Raw genomic sequence first — 23,593 nt, 5'->3', positions numbered from 1 at the left:
AAGCCGTGCCTGCGACTTTGTCTTCGGGGATGTATACGCATATTCCCCAAGAGTGAGGTGCCTTCGGGACAAGGTGAACCCCATGGAAGTGTACTCGGACGAGGAGTTCCTTTTCAGATTCCGGTTCTCGAAAACGTCCGTGCTCACGGTGATGTCCGACTTACAACAAGACAACACGGATGGAAGAGGGACGCCGCTTCCAGCGTTGTTGAAGTTATTATTGCGATAGCAATTATATGGACACTCAAAAGCAGATTTCTGCCGTCGGCGTCGCCGTCGCCGTCGCCGTCGCCGTGAGGTTCCGTATGACGTCAATGGAGATGAAATAGTCGCCGCGCGCCGAACGCTGTATGTGCGAGTGAAAGGGCGCGAGGGACGCGCGCTTTCACGGGGAGTGAACGCACGGCGGAGAACAAACGCGGGTTCTGCGCTGTGCTCCCTTAAGGGCTGCAGAAGTAGGCGTCTCTTTCCTCCTCTACAATCACCATATATGTAGAGCAAACGTGCCTTCTTCCGACGTGCGAAAGGCCGTGGGGGAGGGGGGGGGTAGGGGGAGGGAAGGGAGGCGACGTTTAGCTGCGGCACCAAGTGCCTATTTATATCAGAGGCTCCGGCAACAGTCACCAACGCCGCACGCATTTTGAGCGAACGCGGGCAAAACGCCGACGGCGTCGACAACAGTTCTGCGTGTTGCCGGTGCTGCTGCATGTCCAAGTTTATACAGCTGATAAAGCTGCTATCATTACTCCGTATAGCTCTCTTCAAATTTGCTATCGCAATTGATGCTTCGCCTTTCAGCTGAAACTGCGACAACTTTTTTGATCACGCTGCGATTTTTCGGCTCTGGTGCAATGCAGACAGTTGTAGGTGACCTGGTCAATGTGTCGCAGCCATCGGTGTCGCGGTGCATATGGGAGACGACGCAGGCCGTGTGTTTACGGCTTTTCCCGAAATATGTGCGCCATCCTGACGCTCAAGAAGCAACATCGTTGATGACCCGCTTTCACAACATCGGCGGATTTCCTGGTGTGACTGGATGCATCGACTGCACGCACGTGTCGATTGACAGTCCGGGTGGGGATGACGCCGAGCTGTACCGGAATCGGAAGGGATACTTCTCTATTAATGTGCAGGTAAATGTGTGGTCTTTTTTTATTATTATTCTTGTTTATTGTTTGTTGCTCTGTCATGTTATCATGTATGGTTACTGTTATGTTATCATGTATGGTAGGCGGTTGTGTGTGTTTGCTCGGTGCGAGTATGTCATATGTAGTGGGTGGGTGTACTCCTTTTATTGTTTTTCACAGTGTGCTGCATCAGGCATAATCTTCAAGTGCCTGGATGAGTGCTTTTCAAGGCTACTAGATATGAAATAGTTGATGTTCTCGTATGTAATGCACCTGTAGTGTGTTTTCGCATGGAGTCCATGTTTGTAAACTTGACAAAACTCACTAAAGAATTGAAAATTCTTAATGTATTGTGCAGCTGTATGCTCCTTATGATTCTGAATATGCAAGAAATGTGGTGAAAGCAAGTTTTTAGTCAACAGAATTTATTGGCGTCTAAAGGGTTAAAGGGCATGTGCCGATATTTCGCATCCTGTACATTTGATACTTTTTTTATGCCATAAACTAGCAGCGCCCATCACAAATATCTGTATTGCTCTCTTTTGCAGGCTGTCACCGGACCAGAGTTACAGTTTCTGGATGTAGTTGCAAGTTGGCCTGGATCGGTTCATGACAGCCGCATATTCTCGAACAGTAGAGTGATGGTGCTTTACGAGCAAAAAGCTGTGCCAGGCATTCTTCTGGGCGACCAAGGTTATGCCTGCCTGCCATATCTGATGCCTCCACTCAGAAACCCCCGCACAGCTGCAGAAAAGAGGTAGAGCACATAAAGTTTTGCAACACCTAAATAAGTAATATTCAGCTTGGCCTGTGGTGCACAGTAGCCAACTTTGATGCAGATCTTCAGCATACTTTTTTTTGTACTACTGCTAAAAACCGTACTACGGTTACATGCCCAAGTTGTTATACAATGGGAACTGCATGTAGCGGAATATATTGACAGAGACTGATTTCTGTGAAATCCGAGATGCTTTTATGTACATAATCACTGCACCTGCCAACATAATAAATAATCAGTGCACAGATTCATGTAAATACCGAAGTTGCGAGTTTGAGGTTTGAGTGTGAAAGCAACCTACACTCCTAGGGTCTGTAACTGGCGTGTAGCTGCAATAAGATGGCTCATTACTATATCTTGCATCTTTTCTTCTCGTACAGGTACAACACTAGTCATATCAAGACCAGGAACACCGTGGAAAGGGCTTTCGGAGTGTGGAAGAGACGCTTCCCATGCCTGCGGACAAAACTGCTCACAGACACTCCCCGGTCTGTTGCCATCATTACAGCTTGTGCAGCCCTGCACAATGTTGCATATGCAATGCGGGAGCCCTGTCCAGTGTCCATTGATGAAGATGATGACTCAAGTTCAGGAGACGACCAAATTCAAAATGAATCTGACACTTTACTGGGCACACAATTAAGCAGCCGCCTCATCCAACGATGTTTTTCTTCTAGGCATACAGATGATGACGCAGCGTCCTCATGAAGGTTTAGCTAGCCGAGGAGCCCACATTATTGTGTGTACTGGAGCTTCAATGCATATTTAAGCACTCCATGTAGTTGAAATAAATCCAGGACCCTTCACAATGGCTCCCCCGTAGCTGCGGTATTTCTTGTCATGTTAAACCCCATTTATTTTTACTCAACACCATCGAGTACAGTGTTGCATCGAATGCAGCCCTGTTCTCTGTTCTTCACTTAATTACTGTGAAATGTTTTGAAGAAAGCAAATTACTGAAAATACACAGAGCAAAAATTTTTTATTTAGTGATCCTTGCTGCTGTCAAGTGCTTCCATTTGTTTTAACAGAAGTTCTCATTTTATTTTCTGCACTTCTTGGTTTTGTTTCAGCACTCGAATCTGCATCCTGTGTTGCATCTTCCGTATGCACCTTTCGTCGGCGTGCAGCTCCCTGATACCCTGCATTTTGAAGTCATGCTCCTCCTTCAGTAGCCTCATTCGTTCTTTGTGTTCAGCTTCCCTGTGTTTTTTTTCTGTGGTTTTTGCGTCGACCCGAGCGGCTAGCTCAGTGTCCAACGCCTGTTGCAAAACACCCAGTCGGCCAGTGCGAATAATTGGCACAAATGGCTCAGGAGCTGCAGCTTGGGTATCTGTGCTTGACCCACCAGCAGCATCGTCCACCCTGCAGTTTTCATCAACACTTGTCTGTGCACGTCCACTACTGCTGCTCCTAGTTGGTGTGGGGCTGCTGTGACCCATTGACTGCATGATGAAACCATCACTGTCGCTCAGGTCCAGTGTTGCATCTGCAATAAAAATAGCAGCTGATCAATCAATTTTTTACGATTCATAAAAATGAGTGCAGCTATATGTTACACAGATAGCCAAGGTATTTTCTGGCTGAGTATTTTACGGCTGACGTCGTATTCAGTCTACTCAAGCTAAAACTTGGAATTAATTTCCATGAGAAATTAGGAGTGCACACAGCTTTCCTTCACTGCTCAAAGATTCTATGTAGCTAAATAAAACTAATATTGTTACTTATGATACAAGCCATGTTGTTTTTCTGTTTCTGTGATGCCTGTTTTGACATGGCACTCGACTGGTCTCTACATTTATTTTTTGAAACAATTTTGTTACTGGTACATTTTTGCAACCGCTTCGTAACTGTGTATGAGTTATTTCTGTTGTGTCATGTGTATGTTTTCTTAAAATCTTTGTCTACATTATTCAAAAGAAAAATTCGTTCTTGACCAGGGCGCATTTTTTTTCAACTGCTAATTTTTATTACAGATGAACATCTGTACGTTCAGCCCTTATCCCGTGTTTCTCTGTTCTATGTTTGTGTTCCTGCCTGGGTCTTCTCAGATCAGGAGCTCTTTGGTTTGACTACTGCACACTGTAATCCATAAGATGTGTCTATCTTCACTCAGATGTGTACTCACTGTGTTCACAATTTATGATTTGTATAATTATAATTTTATTGGACCCACAAATAGCCTTCAGCTATGGAAATTATTGGAAATAATGTGTGGGCTTTTCAGACAATAAAGATGAATCTTGTATGTTGCTTGAATAAAAAGGAATATTATAAGAACTTTTTGTTTCAATTTCGAGGAACTTTAGGCAAACTTCAAATGTGAGCATGCTATTTCAACAGCACAGCAAGTAGCATTGTACACGCTTGGCAAAAAAAAATATTGCAGTTGTAGTTAACACAGTCACTAACAGGTTGAGCACGCTTATCGAAAGTTGTAGCGGCCGCCTGAGTTATCCGTACCTGGTACACCTCAAACGTGCCCTGCGGTCATTCTGTAGCATCACATAGTGCTGCCATGCGTCTCGACTTACCGTCATCACTGTCGTCCCGTCCGCTCGCTTGTATCATTCCATTGACGATGTCATTCACAGTTTCTGTACCAGGCAGGCGTAGAGGACGATCGCTGTCGAACGGGTTTGGAACCCTGACGGCCAGGTGCGGCACGATGGCCTCAATTTGCGCTAGACGCTCGTCCATGGGTGGAGGTGGTGGCCCGCCTCCTGTAAAATACCATATCTCATTGCCAATTCAGAAGAAACGAGGAAAGCCTACCTGTGGCCATGACGTCGCGGATATTCTTCGCTTTCTCGCGCTTCCACTTTTGCTTGAGGTTGTCCCACAACTTTTTTAGTTGTTTGACGTCGCGGTGACGAACGAGAGGCCGGCTATTATACTCGGTGCACAACTTGTCCCAGGTCCTGGCCTTCGCGTGTATTGAAACCGCGTCTGAACGTTTGTTCTCGAGGCACGTCTTGTGTAGGTTGACAAGCTCCGTCAATAAGTCTTTTTCTTCTTCCGTAAAATACGCTTTTCCAGGCATTATTAGGTTCTAGACTGCGCTGTTAGAGACAACACCCGCTCAAGGCAAAACACGACGACAAACACGCCTTTTCGGAGCCGGCGGGCAACGATCACGCGGGCGCTGTTGCCAGACGTCATCAGTTTTCGTGCTTTTCTGTTGAAAATGTTTAGATGAAATAACCAAAGTAGCAAAGAAAGCATCGATACGTCTCCGTAGATATTTTGTGCTAAAATAATAATGCCAGCATTCATTTATTTGGCTTGATAAAGGCGTTCAGTTGCAATTGTTCACAAGAACCCTCGGACCCAAACGGGCGACATTCGTTTCTCTCCTCGTTGAGGCGCCCCTCACCTCTCCTTAGGACAGGTGAGGGGCGCTTTCAGAATGCGCTGCCGCCCTTCGCGCACCCTCTCAGGCTAGGAAGCACGAAGGATTCCTTGAGTAAGGATAGGAAATGGCCGAAGGAAAGGAACGTTTCAGAATTTGGGCCTTAGGTTCTCTATAGAACCAAATGTTATCAAATGTAATATCTTCTTTTGACACCTAGTGCATAAGTTTCAGTTTAACCCAATGCGCTGATCAGATGAATGGTGTAAATTTTGAGTGTTCCGAAATTAGATAATGCGCCGTTTTCTTACAACCTTTCCTCCGAGGAGTTCTTTATTTTCCTCCACTGTGCGGGGTTTTATTTTGCTGTCTTCGATGTGGATACAAGTGCACAGAGAAGAAGACAAATGCCTGCACTTTATTATTGACCCTTTTCGTGGCGATGCCGTGGGCGCTGCCATGTTTGATCACGTGGTGACGCGTCCATTGCTTGCCTAAACTGCCTTCATTGCCTCCTTGTTTACAATGGAAGTGTATGACGCTGGCCCGGCTTTGAAAACCTCTGTTTTCGGAGATATCATTGACGGTGACTAGGTGGACGACACGAAGCTTTCATCACAGCTTCAGAGAACATACAAAAGCGCTTTCGGAGCTAATTAAACTATATGTCCAAACGGCGCAAGCAGCGTATATGGTACTTGTTCTAAAAGCGGGGCTAAATATGTATCCCAAGTATCCAAGCTTTCCGATTATGAATTCATTCAGGATTAGTTTGTTTTGCTCTTTGTTCTTTGTTCGGCAAATATTTTGAAGCAGTTGCTTGTTTGTTTCTGATTCAGTGAAGTTCCTCGGTGCGGCCACTATCCGATTATTTTCTGCCTAATCGCTCGCGGGTGTGCTCAGTTCCGATAGATTTGTTCTTGCTGCGCACAAGGCTTGAAACGTAACTGTTTTGTAGATTATAATACCTTATTGTAGCAAACATATAATAAGCCCAGTAACTCGCTTACTCTTGTGGACCGTCACAAAACATTCAGCTTCGACCATTCGTGCGCCCTAGGTGTAGTCCGTCATTTGTTGTGCGTATACAGTGGGCATATATTCAAGTGTGCACCCATTTACTTATTATTGATACGTCTACGATAGAGTGGGCGTAAGTTTTCCTGCCATTTCGGAGAGATGTGTATAGACAACGTGCGCGAAACTTGCTATGACAGGAAGCGGCGCTACTCCCTTTATCATTGTTTAACGAGTGGTACTCACTTTTGCCGACGTTCTGGGGATGAAGCCCATTCTATGAAGGTTAGCGATACAAGGCTGGCGGATGAGAAAATTTCTGTATCCTCGAGGAAAGCCGTACATCATGAAGTGCCGGTAGCATGTTCGGACAATTGCAGTAGCGGTCCACGAAGTTGGCCACACAGATTCATTCTATTCCTTAACATGCCAGTCACTATTTTTGCAGCCAACTACTGCACACGTCTTCAATCCACATGATTAAATCTAGCATGATTGGAGCGCAGTGTGTTAGCGAAAACTCAGTTGCATTTCCGACAGCTGATCGCACAGAGGCAAGGTAGAAGCGGTAATCATTTCGCATTCGTGCGCGGTCGCTAAGGAGAGGTATGGCGCGCCGCCGTGAGCGCCATCTCGTTTCTCTAAAACGAACTGCTCCGCGAAAATGGTCGGTAGCGTGACAGCTTTATGTTCCCTGATACCTTTCGCACCTTGTACATCTCGGACAGGTTAGAGCTTGTAGTTAAGAAGAACTGGTTCTTATACAGTGCCGTATTCGTTATTCATTTTTTCAACGGAGCCTCCTTTGCTACATCATCAAGGTCTCCCGAACAATATACAAGCACTTGACGTGAGGTTGGTCCTCTGGAGAAGCAAGTAACCGTGTTGTGTTACAGAACTGAAACATTAAGAAATCACATAGGCATATTGTCCTGTCATGAAATCTCAACTCTCATGTTTCTCCACAGACAGCGAAAGAATAACTGAAAGAAATCAGGTGTTATGCTGATGTCACTCGTTCACATTTTATTTTCTGGTTGGACAACCAGGCTATGTTTTCCACCACATTTCTTTTTTTACTAGACATGGGTCAGGCATGGCCTGCAGCATAATTTCATAACAAACAAAAATCTGTAGGGAAGTGAACGTGGCATCATGAACTTTCTCTTTCTTTTAATACACACTTGTAGGCAATGCTTAAGTAAAACAACGAAGGAAACTTGTCCTCGAATCTGTGGAGCAATATTTCTGGAACGTTTAATGCACGGAAATTTCTCGCACCACTTCATTTTTTTTATCGACAAGGAGTCAGAGGCAAAACGTTGTTAGCACAATAACTTTATATATTACAAGGTACGCGCTGCTTTCCAGCGAACAGACTGTTCCAAGTAACAATATCATCGCCGGTGAAAGAAATTCTTGTGTTGCAGATGAAGGCAGAGATTCGCCACAACATCGTTCACTCGCCATACACAAACGTCGAGGTCCCAGCTTACGATTCCATGTTCTCATTCTTCAAAAGCAGGCTCGTAAGGTACGGCGAGCGCACCGCACTTGTAAGTAGGCTGCAGTTTCACAAAGGGAATATCGCCCTCGTAAAGTTTAAGATTGGTTTTATTACCCCCTTGTTTTCCTCGACACCAAAATACCACTCTGCGTTTGCCATATCATTCACCCGATAGGTGTCTGCTGCTAAGCGCGTCTCGAAGTGTCAGTCACCATCTAGTAACTCGCAAGTGATACCGAACATTCGCCAAAATCGCACGGCAGAGGACTTGCGAAGTCAACCTGTGTTTGTGCGCTCCAACGCACAGACGCGCAATGACATATCAAGTCCGCGTAAGGCAACAATGATACATGGTGCAACAGTTCGCAAAAAAAAAAGAAAAAGAAAATACGGCAGAAACCATGCTCCACGATCATCCAAGTCAATGTGAAGCATCCCTCCCCTGCACTTGGCGCAAAGCATGAACGAGCTGAACGAACTGAAAATTATGTTTTTCGCCATGAGGGAATTGAGCGCCGGAGGTGGAAGGGGCCTGGAGGTGGAGTGGAGAATCGATTTGTGCTTCGATGCCGTGGTGCTCGCCACGCATGTTCACGGTGTCCATACGCTTGCGTGTAATGCGCCTTCACGAAGTGAATCGTCACTGTAATTATTATTATTTTAATCATGCGAAATATATGTACCACATATTTGAGCGGCTGCCTTGTACACGACAGTGTCCCAAGCTAGAACTCATCATAATTGCGCAAATTATTTTTTGTTCTTTTTTTCACATCGCAAGTACCATGCGCGGAAACATCTTCCACGGGTTTCCTAACCCAGAGAGAGAGAGAGAGGGAATCAGAAATCTACAGGAATACCACTCTCTGCTGCAGGCGCTTCTGCCACGCCTGCAATATCTTGCTAAACTCGTCTTGAATCGAGAACTAAAACTCATTGTAATTTTTTTTTTCAGGTATACAGGGATCAGTACTTGAACTTTACGAACTTATTGCAAAACGTTCAGCGTTGTGCTGGTCGACTGCAATGTCTAGGAATCAGCCCTGGAGAACGCGTGTACTGTCACGTAGCCAACAACATTGACAGCTTTGTGGCAGTATGCGGTGTTCTCGTCTCGGGAGCGAGATTTGTGACATCGGACATAAACTTCACAACCGGTAAGCAAAAATTTCACTAACCAATAAAGCGCAAAAATGAAGACAAATCCTCCAGAACACATATTTCCGTCTGTAACTAGCTTCTTGGCCTCGAATTAGAGACGAGGATCACTGCTTCCGTTCGCTATATTGTGAAAAAGCATTGCGCTACTATCATATTAGTACTACTATCATGTGCCGATTCCATTCAGTATACCTCTTCCGGCTTAATCGCTCTTGCAGGCTTTTTTTATATACTTTAGAGAAATTTCTACTGCGTAGCTTAATGTTAGCCAAGAGTTTTCAAACAATGCCGAACTATCCTGCACATTACTCGTGGACAACTTTCTCTGGCAGCTTTCTGGGGCAAAGCACGCACAAGAATGATTCTTAACAAAAGTCCCCTATTTTCATTCATGTTTGGTTAAAGCTAAGAAGAGGAAACAAACGGCGTTATTTACAACAGCCAAATACGGACCACTCAACGGAGTGGTAAATAAGGCCTTTTCTTTCTGGTTTTTCTCTTCCGCGTCGGAGAGGGGGGGCGGGGAGGAAATCACAGAAACGAAAAGCGCTGTCAAATCATGTTGGACTACTTGGCGCGATTATGCATGCACAGAAGCTCAGACCCCGTAGCTTGCCTTCATTCCCACAGAAAGCTGCCCGCAAGTACGGACAGCTGCAACTCGTGCAGTGAGATTTCTGTGGCACTGCACGAGTTGTAAAGGTACGTTGCTAACAAACAGGGCAGAGAGTCAGTTTGCGATAGTAACTTCCATCTCAAGATTGGCTCATCACTGATTGGTGAGACTGAAGAGCTGAGGCTTCTTGTGCTGGAGGTTTACCAGTTCGGGTCTAGCGTGAAGTGCATCAAGAAGATAAGCAAAACATCAGCAGAAACAGTTCACCTCATTCAGAGAATTGTGCCACGGAGTGCTGGGGCTCGCAATGACGTGGCTCGTTTCCTCGTGCGCTCCGTCCTGCAGCCCCGTATTATACCTCAACTCCAGTTCCGACGACTGACTGCAGCCGTGGCCTAGTGGTAGAACGCCCGCCTCGGCTGCGGGAGCATGTGGGTTCGATCTCTACCGATGAGAAAAACCGGTGGGTTCCCGGCGGCACCGGGATTTAATCTCGGTACCTCCCGCATACGAGGCGGATGCCTCGTATGCGGGAGGTACCGAGGGCTCACGTTGGTTTCGACGGGAATTCAGGGCGCAGGCTCCTTTCCCAAGCGTATAACCCCTGAAGGAAGCCGAACGCCAGGCCGGGGTACGCTTGTACCCTTTTGAACCAGTGGGTGCCTGGCGGCGGTGGGAATCGAGCCCACAGCCTCCCGCAGCGGAGGCGGGCGTTCTACCACTAGGCCACGGCTGCGGTACAGGGAATTCAGGGCGCAGGCTCCTTTCCCAAGCGTATCACCCCTGAAGGAAGCCGAACGCCAAGCCGGGGTACGCTTGTACCCTTTTGAACCAGTGGGTGCCCGGCGGCGGTGGGAATCGAACCCTTGGGTCTCCCGCAGCCGAGGCGGGCGTTCTACCACTAGGCCACGGCTGCGGTACAGGGAATTCAGGGCGCAGGCTCCTTTCCCAAGCGTATCACCCCTGAAGGAAGCCGAACGCCAAGCCGGGGTACGCTTGTACCCTTTTGAACCAGTGGGTGCCCGGCGGCGGTGGGAATCGAACCCACAGCCTCCCGCAGCCGAGGCGGGCGTTCTACCACTAGGCCACGGCTGCGGTACAGGGAATTCAGGGCGCAGGCTTCTTTCCCTAGCGTATCACCCATGAAGGAAGCCGAACGCCAAGCCGGGGTACGCTTGTACCCTTTTGAACCAGTGGGTGCCCGGCGGCGGTGGGAATCGAACCCACAGCCTCCCGCAGCCGAGGCGGGCGTTCTACCACTAGGCCACGGCTGCGGTGACATATAGGTGCTTGGGGCGCCACATGGGAAATGACCGCCATGGGAGCGGCCCAGACACCACTTTTTTCCGTGCTCACGTTGGTTTCGACGGGAATTGAGGGCGCAGGCTCCTTTCCCAAGCGTATCACCCCTGAAGGAAGCCGAACGCCAGGCCGGCGTACGCTTGTACCCTTTTGAACCAGTGGGTGCCCGGCGGCGGTGGGAATCGAACCCACAGCCTCCCGCAGCCGAGGCGGGCGATACGCCTCGGCTGCGGGATACGCGCTCAACAGTGAGACAAACTTGAGCTTATCAACAGAAGTGCCATGACAGCAATTACGGATCACTCTCGTCTAACACCTATACCAACTCTACAAGAGCACGCACAGCTTAACACCATTTCTGAGCTTGTTGAGCAGTGACAGCAAGCAAGAAAGCTTAAAAGGTGCCATATACCGGCAGTCGCGGCACTCCATTCCTATTTCTATGAAGATTGAGCCATGACTACGAACTTGGACAATCTTCCACCATAGAAGTATAAACTGTAGTGAAGAAGAGGGACGATGCAGTGGGGCATCGTTACCAGCGCTATCTAGTGGGGCAGTCTCTCCAGCGCATCGCTCGGACTACGCCGCTCGCGCTCGCGGTTCCCTGAACTGATCGGACGGTCAGCCCTAACGCTTGCGTGCTATGTTTAAACGCCTTTACAAGTGGTGGAGAGTGCTACGCTCGAACGCATCCTGGAGCTTCGATCCCGTACCCTCTCTTCAACCATGTCTCAGGACGCATCTCAGCCGACGACCCAGCAAACGCCTCTCGCACCCTCCGTCGTGTGCTCTGGTCTACCTCGCCACAAGGATCCTCCTGTTTTCAGCGGCCCAGATGACAATGACGTGGAGGACTGGCTGTCCACGTACGAGCGAGTAAGCCTAATCAATAAATGTGACGATGCCGCGAAACTAAGCAACGTGCTCTTTTACCTCGCCGGCGTGGCAAGCCTCTGGTACAACGAAGTAATTCGACCCTCGAAAAGTCCATGGGCTTCTCCTGTCATCCTTGTTACAAAGAAGGACGGCTCCTTAAGGTTTTGCGTCGATTATCCCCGGCTCAACAAGATCACTCGCAAGGACGTCTATCCCCTGCCACGCATAGACGACGCAATTGACTGCCTGCAAGGAGCCGAGTTCTTTTCATCGCTGGGTTGGCGCTCCGGGTATTTGTAAGTGCCTATGGAAGAAGTCGATCGGCCGAAAACAGTCTTTATCACGCACGACGGCTTGTACGAGTTCAACGTCATGCCTTTTGGAGTCAGTAATGCGCCAGCGACATTCGTGCGCATGATGGACACAGTTCTGCGAGGCTTAAAGTGGCACACATGTTGGTGCTATCTTGACGACATTGTAGTTTTGGCGCCCGACTTCCGAACGCACCTCGAACGCCTCCGGCGTGTTTTGATGTGTTTATCGAACGCCGGCATAAATTTAAACATTTTAAACAAAAGTTCCAATTTGCTGCACGGCAACTCACGATACTTGGCAATGTCGTCTCCAAGGGCGGAATTCTCCCCAACCCTGACAAACTTCGTGCCGTTGCCGAAATCCCCAAGCCAACGTCCATCAAAGAATTGCGCAGTTTCATCGGTCTACGCTCTTACTTCAGAAGCTTCATTCGGAATTCTGCCGCCATCGTATCGCCCCTGACGAAGCTCCTAGGGGGCGACGGGCTCCTCACCTCGTGGTCATCAGAGTGCGACGAGGCGTTGACGAGTCTTCGTCGTTTGCTGACATCCCCCCCCCCCCCCCCCCCCCCTCAATTTTACGCCACTACGATCCGACGGCCCCTACAGAGGGACACACAGATGCCAGCGGTGTTGGCCTTGGCGCTGTCGTCGCGCAACGCAAGCAAGGGTTCCCTGAGTATGTCGTCGCTTATGCCAGCCGAACGCTTACGGACGCCGAGAATAATTCCACCGTGACAGACAACGAAATTCTCGCGATCATCTGGGCTCTTACTAAGTTCGGGCCATATTTGTATGGCCGCCCATTTGATGTAATCACGGACCACCACGCACTATGTTGGCTGGCGTCATTGAAAGATCTGTCCGGCCGTCTTGCACGTTGGGCACTTCGCCTGCAAGACTACGACATCCGCGTACTCTACCGCAGCGTACGACACCACTCGAACGCCGATGCCCTCTCGCGCTCTCCCTTGGCTGACAACAATATATCTCGGTTGCCTGTATCTTCTATCGACCTTCGCACCATTGCTTCCGAGCAGCGCAAGGACCCCTGGATTGCGTCGCTTATAGGCTGGCTCTCCGATACATTGACCAGGTCAACAACCCGCGCGTTGCGCCGTCAAGCTCACCATTTCGCCTTCGCGACGACCTGCTTCACAGGCGCAATTACAGCTCCGACGGCCACCAGTGGTTGTTAGTAGTGCCTCACAGCCTGCGTTCCAATATTTACGCAGCTTTCCACGCCGATCCCCAGTGTGCCCACTCTGGCGTTTTCAAGACTTACCAGCGCCTTCAACAGCGGTACTACTGGCGAGGGATGTACAGCTACGTTCAAAAGTTCGTACGCTCTTGTCCCGATTGCCAGCGCCGGAAATCTTAACACCACCTCTCGCCAGCTGGGCTGCAACCTTTATCTTGCCCCACCCGGCCCTTTGGGCGCGTCGGTATAGATTTGTACGGCCACCTTCCCATGACATCGGCTAGAAACCGCTGGGATATTGTGGCAGTTGACCACCTTACGCGATACACTGAAACTGTGGCGCTTCCGGCAGCTACAGCGCGTGACGTTGCCTCTTTCCTGCTTTGTCGATTCATCCTACGTCATGGGCCACGTCCCCCGGCTCAGTGACCGCGGACGTGTCTTCCTCTCCGAAGTAGTTGAAGCTGTTCTCAAAGAGTGCCACGTTGTTCATCGCACAACAACGGCATACCATCCTCAAACCAATGGACTCATGGAACGATTCAACCGTACGCTCGGTGACATGCTCTCTATGTACGTCTACTCCGACCACACGAACTGCGACTCTTTTCTGCCCTTCGTCACCTACGCGTACAATACCGCAAGGCAGAGCACTACTGGTTTTTCGCCATATTTCTTACTGTACGACCGGCACCCATCGCATACCATCGACACAATGCTACCATACCGGCCCGACGCATCTGACTGTGCGCCCATTTCTAATACGGTGAGACATGCCGAAGAGTGCCGCGACCTCGCCAGGGCCTTTACCTCCAATGACCAAGAGCGCCAGAAGAACACTCGCGGTGACACCACCTCTGCGCCTACCTTTCTTGCTGGAGCGCTTGTGTGGCTCTCAGTTCCTTCCGCTGCACCTGGTCTGTCTTCCAAGTTAATGCCCAAGTATGAAGGTCCTTACCGCATCGTCGAGCGTGCATCACCCGTCAACTATGTGATTGAGCCCGTTGAACCATCTTCGGACATGCGCCGTCGCGGTCGCGACATTGTCAACGTCGAGCGCCTCAAGCCGTATTATGATCCCCTAATAGTGACGAACTGTTAGGTCACCGGACGGCTCCCTTTTTCGCCCCCGGGGTAATTGTAGTGAGGAAGAGGGACGATGCAGTGGGGCATCCTTACCGGCGCTGTCTAGTGGGGCCGTCTCTCCAGCGCATCGCTCGGACTACGCCGCTCACGCTCGCGGTTCCCTAAACTGATCGGACGGTCAGCCCTAACGCTTGAGTGCAATAAACTCCCTTACAAAACCACTAAATAATATCAAGGCGACAAAGCTCCGCCGGCGGGTACACCCGATTGCAACAACTGAAACGACCAGTACCTATTTGACACTGTGTGGTACACATGGACGCGGCGGTTAACTCAAAATGAGGACAAATAGCATTCTCAAGCCCTACACACCCTGAGATCCAAGCCACTCGCAGCAACGTAACAGACTTTTCAGACCTCTAAATATTTGAGCTGCAGGCTATACACGATGCGATTGAAACCCTTGTGAAATTGGCTAACGTCAACGAAGCCCACATCTATACTGACAGGGGGGAGGGCGTGTTTGAGCGCGCAGCCGGTTCTACATAGCACCATGTAGCTGTTTGAGCGCTTCATTCATAACGCGGATCAGGTCTACGTGGGTGATTGGGGGATGGGTTCAGGATGAATAAATGGGCAGAAAAATAGCTGTAGCGAAAATTGCTCTTGTAAAAAAACCACCATTAAATCGGCACATATAGGCATACCGAACTACTTTACACGCTTCTTGGGTTTATGCGTGACCACCACTACACGCAGTTGTTGCATTTACAAATCCCTTACAACTAATCTACCCATGAAACAGCAATGGCTCAAACACGCGTTCAAGCACAATCATTTATGCATCGGGCGTACTTTAAAGTGGCGATTGCTGTTTAATTCCTAGAATCAGTGAAACCTTACTAAAAGCCGAAGATGTTAATCGTTGTGGCATGTAAAACTTTCTTCTTCAGATGAATGTGACTGAAATAAGTGGAGAGAAACACTAGAAAATGGACAAATAATATATAGCTGCACTTGAGCCAGAAGCCCGATTACGTAATAAAGTGGTAGACAGCTTGTTTGTCTAAGGATAATATTTTTTCAGTTAGAAACACAGTTGTTGAAACACAAAAACATTGTTAACAACCTGGTCTGTCACATAATTCTGAAGTTAGGCCGCATCCTGTGACAGAGAAGCATAGGTTCAACTGTTATTAAATATCAACAAAAATAGTACTGATTTTGTCCTGTGTCGAGCAGCGAACGAGCAGCTGTGTGAACTTTGTTGAAGGACTGAATACTGAGAAAACCATCTCTGCTTCCTGCTCTGTGTGCTGTTCATTGGCTTTTCTTAAACGTATTTACACTTAGCAAGTCGTACCACAAAAAATTAGAAATTAAGAACCAGAAATTTGCTTTTAACGGGGCAGTGTTGTCCCAAGAAAGCAAACTTAGTAACCCATGTTCGCAAGTCATACGAATGTCGATCCAGTAATTCCCGTCTCGTTGCACGGCAATGGTAAATCTGAGCCGCGTTCGGTCTCTATCAGAATGACTCAGCCGATATTCGCATGACGTTGTTAACTTTTGGCCATCATTGGGACAAGAATAAATCGCAACTAGCCATATTGGAACTACGCGGTACCCCTTGGGACGTCATTAGGCCAGGTACTGTCAATGTTCTGCAACCGCCCGTGTTGCACACATTCGAGGCGCGTGGCCATCATGGTTGAAGGTTGTTACGTTAGGAATACATTTAACACGAATCCGCAGAGCTTCTTCAGTCGTTTACCCGATGGGGGCGCTACCGATCTACTCACACGAACGAACACAGTGGCGACGTTTCGTTCGATCTAGGGAAATTGGGTCTTGTGATTGTCGCAGATATAAGTGCGAGAGGAAATGCGCTACTTGCCACTCGGTGCGAGAAAACAGCCGCGAGTAGCGATTAGTACACTGTAGCACAGCAAATAGTTGAATCGCCGTGATATGAACCGTAAGTTGAGAGATAGCCACCGAGCTTGGTGCGTTGCAGGCACCATAACCAGAAACAGTGACGGCTATAGTGAACATGCAAAATCAAACTTTAAATGCGTACCACGGAGACGTCCAGTAAGCGGCGCATTCTGGGGACGCCCCGTTTCGCCTTAGCTCTCTCAGTGCAAGATATTAAAGAAGGAGCGGTAGCAGCGCGAAGAGGATCAAAGGCGATCTTTGTCAGAACTCCGCTTTTTGCTGGGTGCATTGAAATACTTTTCGCTGCAAAGTACTGTTGGATGGTCTATTTTAAGGTCAAAGGCATTTCTCTGATTTAATAAAAAGTCGCAGTTAGCCCGAAAGGCGAAGCACCAATTACGATAGCAAATTCGTAGAGAGCTATACGGAGTAAGGATAGCAGTTGTATCGGCTGCATAAGTTTGGACACATCGCTTACTAACTGAATTAACAAGCCTGGTGACAGCGCGCACAAGCAAACATGAATAGATCACACTCGATGACCGCAGGCAACCACTGTCAAGCGCTATAGCGTGAGCAAGCGCGGCTGCAGCAGCGAGCGAAGGTTCGTGCGGCCTATTGCTTCAACGGAAACTGAGCGGCGAAAGCACAGCGCATACAAAGGTCAGAGCCGTGTGGAGATCCCTTTCAAGATACGGCGTGCGCGACAGCCCGAAGCCGCGGGAAGTACAAGTACGCAGTTGCTGGCAGAGTAGAAGCAACACCCCTCCCTCCCGCGCTGCCTTCCTGCTTTTCTCCATTCGCCTAGGAGATTAAGTCGCCAAACGTTCCCCTTGCGCTCGGCCGCAAGATCCGCCTTTGGTGCCGCAGATAAACGTCGCCTCCCCTTCCTCCCTCTCATCCCCCCACGACCTTCACGACGGAAGACATCGCGTTGGCTCTCCGCCGTGCGTTCGCTCTCCGTGAAATCGCGCCTCCCTCGGGTGCTTTCACTCGCACATACAACATACGGCGCGCGGCGACGATTTTGTCGCCCTTGGACTTTATACGGAACCTCACGGTGATGGCGACGGCAATGGCAGAAATCCGCTTGGAGTGTCCATATAATTGCTATCGCAGTAACAGCTATTTGAGGGCAGCTACAAGTAATTACTCCCTCAATGGTGCGTCAACCTCAATGCACGAGTGGAAGCAGGTGTAAAGCAGCTTTCCAGCGTGTATAGATGACATTGTCACATGTAAGAGGTCGCCAGCGGTATACGAAAAAGAGGACGAAATTCGCGGAGCGTTCTGAACGGCGCGAGCGCGCGAGGCGCGTGAACCGAGCTGTGATCGTGGAAGAAACAGCACGGTTCGATGATTATCGACGTGGCTCTTGAGGTGGAAGGTCGCCTCGTCAGCCATGCTCTGACGACGGGAGAGCGGAGGACCCCGCCACGAAGTCGTGAGGCTGGCAAGGCCCAGGTGTCGCTGTAGTCCTCGGAGACGTCCGGGCGAAGCTCCTGGGACCGGCCGCTGCTGCTCACGGTGGTTCCGGTCTTCTTCTCGAGAATCCCTCTTCCTCGGCCAAGCCCGTTCAACCGATAATCACCGGGGCACCGGGCCGCCTCGCAGATCGTCGAAGGGCGAAGAACACTTCATTAGGCAAGTGACACGTCAGCGGCGGCTACCGGAGCTCCAGCCACGCACTCGGCCAGGTCAATGGAACCGCGAGTCGTCGGCAATTTACGGTATCAGCGACAACCCGAACGGACAAGACGCGAGGCCTAACCCGGCGAGTGACACGTCAGCGGCGGCTACCGGGGCACCAGCCACGTTCTCGGCCAGGTCGACGGAACCCCGAGGCGTCGGCACCTACGGCACCCTCAACGCTTCGGACGAGCCCGACACGGATTCGACAAGAACTTCAAGACGACGATCTGTAAGAGCCCACGTTTCCGCTTTGCGACGCAGTTATGCCGGGGCCAGGGTGGCCAGACTTTGGCGAGTAAAGGCTAGGACTGACATAGAGACTTATAAGGCGGAGCTAGGCTCCGGAAATGATAGTTCTTGTGTAGTAGTGTTGTAATTAGTTAGTCTTGTATTTTCTACTGAGTAAGCATTTTGGTTGAGTTATGGTTTGAGATTTGTGTGCTTTTACCATCCTTGTACATATTAAATCCTCGTTTGCTGTGCTGCCAGTTGTCTCTCCTCCATCGAGAGTAGCGCATGTACCCAACTCTCCGGCTCCCAAGCGAATAGAAGGTGACAGAAATCAAATGTGTTTTCAGCGCATTAGAAGAAGAAGAAGATGTTTATTTTCCAGATTATTATGCACAAGTAACAAACACTTGTCGGACCTGTAGCCGAAGGCTAGTTGAAGGTTCGATAAAAAAATGTAAAGGAAATCCTAGCACAGCAGGTATAAAAAAGAGCTATAGTAAATGTATATACCAAGTTCTTGATTGTCAATTCACAAATCAACTAAAAGTAAGTCAATACATAAGAGTATCACAGAACAATGTAAGGGGCACAGTTCAAATACAGGAGAATACCTATCTCAATTTAAAGATGTACACTATGATGTCAATTTCTTTTACGTATCCAACAAAAATGCGAAACAAAATCGATTAGTACTGAACTGATTGATAAAGCATACAATTTTTGAAATTAGATACGTACATAATGAGCAAAACGAGAACCATATGACATTTCAATGCTTAATAAAACAACACAATCGCGTAACAATAATTACATAGAATAAGTAGAAAATAGTTTAAGAAATGTAATTCATCTAGCTTTGTACAGATGTATCTAGGAATTCATGACTTACTCTGTATTTAACAAAGAAAGAAAATGTTGTTTCAGAGCACTAGGGAAGTTCGAGGAATTAATTATATCCACTGGGAGTCCGTTCCAGATTTTAATGCCTGTGAACTGTAGCATACGCTCTCCGTATACATTGCTACATGGTGCGAGATTAAAATGACCTGCAGTTACATTTCTTGTACAACGCGAAGTTGAGTAAAATATTGATGAGCTGAACGGGTGGTTGAATTTAACAACCTTATACACACACAATGAAATGCTCTGCTGACGTAAGTAGTCAAATGGTAATATGCGATATTGGTGAAATAATGGGGCCGTATGACCGTAGTTCTTAGAATGAGACATAATTCTAATTGCGCGTTTTTGGAGCCTAATAATCGGATTTAATATGGTTTTATACGCCCATCCCCACGAGTCGATGCAATACCTCAAGTGACTTTCAATAAAAGCAAAATACATAAGTCGTAAAACTGAGGTGTCAAAGTACTCGCGGGCTAGAGTTAAGCCATAGCAACCAGATGCTAATCTAGAGCAGACACTGTTTATGTGATCTTCCCATTGCAGGTGTTTATCAAAAATTACCCCAAGGTATTTGTAAGAACTTGTCTGATCCAATGGGATGTTATTTATATGTATGTTTAAATGTGTGGTATCTACTATTTTGAAGCGTGACTGAAAAACAATATATTTTGTTTTCTTTGTGTTAATTGTTAATTTGTTAGCCAAGAACCAGTCAGAAATGCTCTTTAACTCTAGATTCACCTTATGACTAAGTTCTGCAATATTATCCGCAGTTACTATAATGCAAGTGTCATCTGCGTACATCAATATTTCTGCAGAGTCTATAACTTGTTGCAGATCATTTATATACAAAGAAAAAAGAAGCGGACCTAATACGGAGCCCTGAGGGACTCCAGTAACAATATTTTGTTTTGAAGTAGTTATGTTATTGATTTTCACGACCTGAGATCGATATTGCATATAACTTGATAAAAAGTCGAATACTTTGCCTCGAAACCCACAATGTTTAAGTTTGTCCAATAATATGCAATGATCCACTGCGTCGAATGCTTTTTTTAAATCTAGAAAGACGACAGCTACTAGTTTATTTAGTTGTAAAGCCATATTTATATTTTGCGTTAGCGTGATGACTGCAGTAGCTGCTGAGAAACGAGGTCTGAAGCCATGTTGCTGATGGCAGAGCACATTGTACTTCTCAAGGAATATTTTCATCCGATTCGATATATTTTTTTTCAAAAACAGTATTGATTATGCTTAAAACAGAGATTGGCCTATAATTTGAAGGGTCAGACGGATCGCCTTCTTTATGGATTGGAATGACTTTGGCAATTTTTAGGGAATTTGGATACTTTGCTTGTGTAATAGAATGATTGAACATTCGACACAAAACTGGGCCTAGGATATCAATATTTTCCTTTAGTATCCTTACAGAAATGCCGTCGGGTCCTGACGCTTTATTGTTAGGTGTATTTAAAATGTTTGAAACGATGTCACTGAGGTCTATCTCTCCTAGAATAAATGAATTTACTACTGGATTAGGAGTGGGAAGAGCTTCACTATTTAGTTGTGGTAGTTGAGCGGCTAGTGCTGGACCTACACTAGTAAAATAAGTGTTGAAGTCTTCAACAGTGTCTGCAACGACAATGGGAGGACAAACACACTTTTTTGTCTTTCTACCTGTAACCTCATTTACTATTCGCCACAGTTGTTTGGAATCGCCGGTAGCTTGACTGATACGTTGCGAATTAAAATATCTCTTTCGGACCCTCATCATGGACACCGCTTTGTTGCGAAATGTTCTGTACTGACCTAAGTAGTAAGCATTACTCCTATTATGCCTCCATTTGTTATACCAGTATTCTTTTGTTTTAAGTATTTCCAAAATTGGTGTCGTCATCCATGGACAGATAGGCTGATTATAAGAACTTCGAGTGTATGTACTGCGACACTCATTTATCAAACAGCTAATCAAATTAATTAAGTTGGAAAACTGTATGTGTACATTATCATTGTACACTTGTTCAAAGTCGGCCTCAAGGATTTTATCTCTAAACTTCTTATAATCTAATCGAGTTATAATCCTCCCGTCATCTTTGTTCTTTAGACTTTGGCTGTTGAATGCCGTGAAGATAGGCATATGGTCTGAAAGAGGTAGATTGTACACTCCACTTTCAATTCCAGACTCGATGTTCGTCAATGCATGATCAATTACAGTAGCCGTAGTGCTTGTTACACGCGTTGGTTGACATATTAAATTTCGGAAATTGAACGATTTAAGGAGGTAAGAATAATCCTTGTGTATTGGATTGAGTACCTCAATGTTCACGTCACCAACGATTACAACCTGCGTAGCTTGGCAGTTTCGTAAGCAAGATAAAATTGATTCCATTTTATCGAGAAAACTGCCAAGGCTCGCGTTGGGAGGTCGATAGACCACGCCTACAATATAACCGGTTTCTATTTTTACAAACAGCACTTCAATATCGCAGGAAGAGAACGTAATCGATGGCAGTACTGTAAAATCGAGATTATTTTTCACAAAAAGGGCAACACCGCCTCCTCGATAACGTGACAAACGTGGGCGGGATATTAATCTGTACCCTGGTATATCTATGATTTCATTGCTCAAAAGCCAAGTTTCACTTGTTGCAATGACGTCATACAAAAAGTTTTGTACCGACAGAAATGAGGTCAACAGGTTTACGTTTTTTCTTAAACTGCGTATATTGCAGTGAAATATGGTCGCATTTGTGTTCAACCAAAGGTCATCAATTTGCCTTGATGTGTAAGCCATTTTGATGTAAAGATGCATCTGTCAGGCAGCCCAAATATATGGGATCACACTATTTGGGCTAAATCTTCTTCACTTGTAAGGCTGATGACCCTAGAATTATCTGTCTTCCGCATAAGTACTTTGCCATACGATACCCAGGCGAATTTCCACTTTTGCTCTCGCTTCATTTGGATGGCCTTGGCAAGTAGTGCCTTATATTCGGGGCATAGATGTTCGTTCACGTACAGCGGTTGAGCTTTTTCCGCGCCAAGCATTGCTGTTGTTGGTCTTTTTTTTTCTTGCGGCTTGTAGGATCATGTCGCGCTTTCGGCGTGAATTAAACCTGACAATGACATTGGCTGGTACATCCCCCTTTGTACGCACACGATGAATGGCATCAATGTCTCCATCAACAAGATCAACATTCAAGAATGTTGCAATCTTTTGCATACTCTCGTCAAGAACCTCATTTTCAGTGCAGGGGATGCCTTTCAATTCAAGATTGTTCCTACGACTGTACTGTTTCAATTCAGTCAGTTGCCGTCGTGTTTCTTTAAGTTCTTTGTCCAGCCGCTTGTTTTCTGTTTGACAAATCAGGCTTTGTTTCTGCACCTCAGAAAGTTCTTGCCGAAGGTTTACAATTTCTTGCTTGAACTCTTCAAAGCTAGTATTGATAAAGCCCATTTGAGCTCTGCTTTTATGCTGTTGTTGGATCGGTCGACATTTTTCATTTCTGCTTTTACTTCTGACAAAACTTCCGCAAATTTCGCGGTCATTTCCGCCATAGTCTTAACAACCTCCTTGATAGATCCAGGTGGTTTCTCTCTAATAGACTTAGTGAATGGTACGAGAGCGTCACTCTTTACACTTTCCATGATGCAAAGCAAAATATCAACAGTATATCAACAAAAAGAGCACATCAAACAGGGGTGTAATACGGCAACAGAGAGCAGTTCAGCAGCCGCAATATACTAAGAAGAAACAGTAAAAAATGGCCGTTCGCCCACCTGCAGGTGTGAAAAGACAGTGGTTTTAGCACGTCATGCTGTTGACACGGCTGCCGAACCACTCTGATGAATCGCCGGGAATCCGTGCTGCTTATATGGGTGCGCTGAAGGTCCTGCCACGCTGCATGCGGCCTGATAGTGAACCACAGTTGACTGTAGTACGCCTGCGCGCTGGTCTAGTTGTCTGTCTCCGTGACCTCTTGCAGCCCCACCATGCTAGGAAAGCCTGCAGGTGTGAAAAGACAGTGGTTTTAGCACGTCATGCTGTTAACACGGCTGCCGAACCACTCTGATGAATCGCCGGGAATCCGTGCTGCTTATATGGGTGCGCTGAAGGTCCTGCCACGCTGGATGCGGCCTGATAGTGAACCACAGTTGACTGTAGTACGCCTGCGCGCTGGTCTAGTTGTCTGTCTCCGTGACCTCTTGCAGCCCCACCATGCTAGGAAAGCCTGCAGGTGTGAAAAGACAGTGGTTTTAGCACGTCATGCTGTTGACACGGCTGCCGAACCACACAGGTGACTGTGGCTTTCGAAAACGAATCACAGTACGTCTGTGCGCACGCGCTTCGGTTCGCAGTGCATTAAATCTGCTTTGTAATAATAAAGACATCAGAGAAACATCGGTCCGCTTCACGTGAGGACAGAAATAATCTATATTTAGCTCACATAAATTTGAGGATGAGGATGAAAAACATTTACTAAAC

The 23,593-nt window shown here is 47.3% G+C and overlaps 2 protein-coding genes across 2 annotated transcripts in view; one reads left to right on the top strand and one right to left on the bottom strand.

Moving 5' to 3' along the window:
* Positions 1 to 824: 824 nt before the first annotated feature.
* LOC119462207 (putative nuclease HARBI1) lies at positions 825 to 3,008 on the top strand. The gene is made up of 3 exons (XM_037723555.2): positions 825 to 1,133; positions 1,676 to 1,884; positions 2,286 to 3,008. Exons 1-3 carry the CDS (start codon positions 852 to 854, stop codon positions 2,611 to 2,613), a joined length of 819 nt encoding a protein of 272 aa, XP_037579483.2. The 5' UTR covers positions 825 to 851; the 3' UTR covers positions 2,614 to 3,008.
* The window catches only part of LOC125947665 (uncharacterized), a 23,868-nt gene continuing 3,217 nt past the window's right edge, over positions 2,943 to 23,593 (bottom strand). Inside the window, exon 2 of the mRNA XM_049672878.1 lies at positions 2,943 to 3,394. Within this exon, the coding sequence (XP_049528835.1) occupies positions 2,943 to 3,394 (452 nt within the window). The remainder of the gene's footprint in view (positions 3,395 to 23,593) is intronic.

Source organism: Dermacentor silvarum, chromosome 8, assembly GCF_013339745.2.
Source record: "Dermacentor silvarum isolate Dsil-2018 chromosome 8, BIME_Dsil_1.4, whole genome shotgun sequence".
Taxonomy (NCBI): Eukaryota; Metazoa; Arthropoda; class Arachnida; order Ixodida; family Ixodidae; genus Dermacentor; species Dermacentor silvarum.
The sequence above is the reverse complement of the archived record's forward strand: the minus strand, read 5'-3'. Positions and strand labels throughout refer to the sequence as shown.

Bases quoted from the DNA above. Each gene is read 5' to 3' on its own strand.
- LOC119462207 (XM_037723555.2), top strand. From the start codon at position 852: ATGCAGACAGTTGTAGGTGACCTGGTCAATGTGTCGCAGCCATCGGTG. The intron at 1,134-1,675 runs GTAAATGTGTGG...TCTCTTTTGCAG, and splicing joins ACTTCTCTATTAATGTGCAG to GCTGTCACCGGACCAGAGTT. The intron at 1,885-2,285 runs GTAGAGCACATA...CTTCTCGTACAG, and splicing joins CGCACAGCTGCAGAAAAGAG to GTACAACACTAGTCATATCA.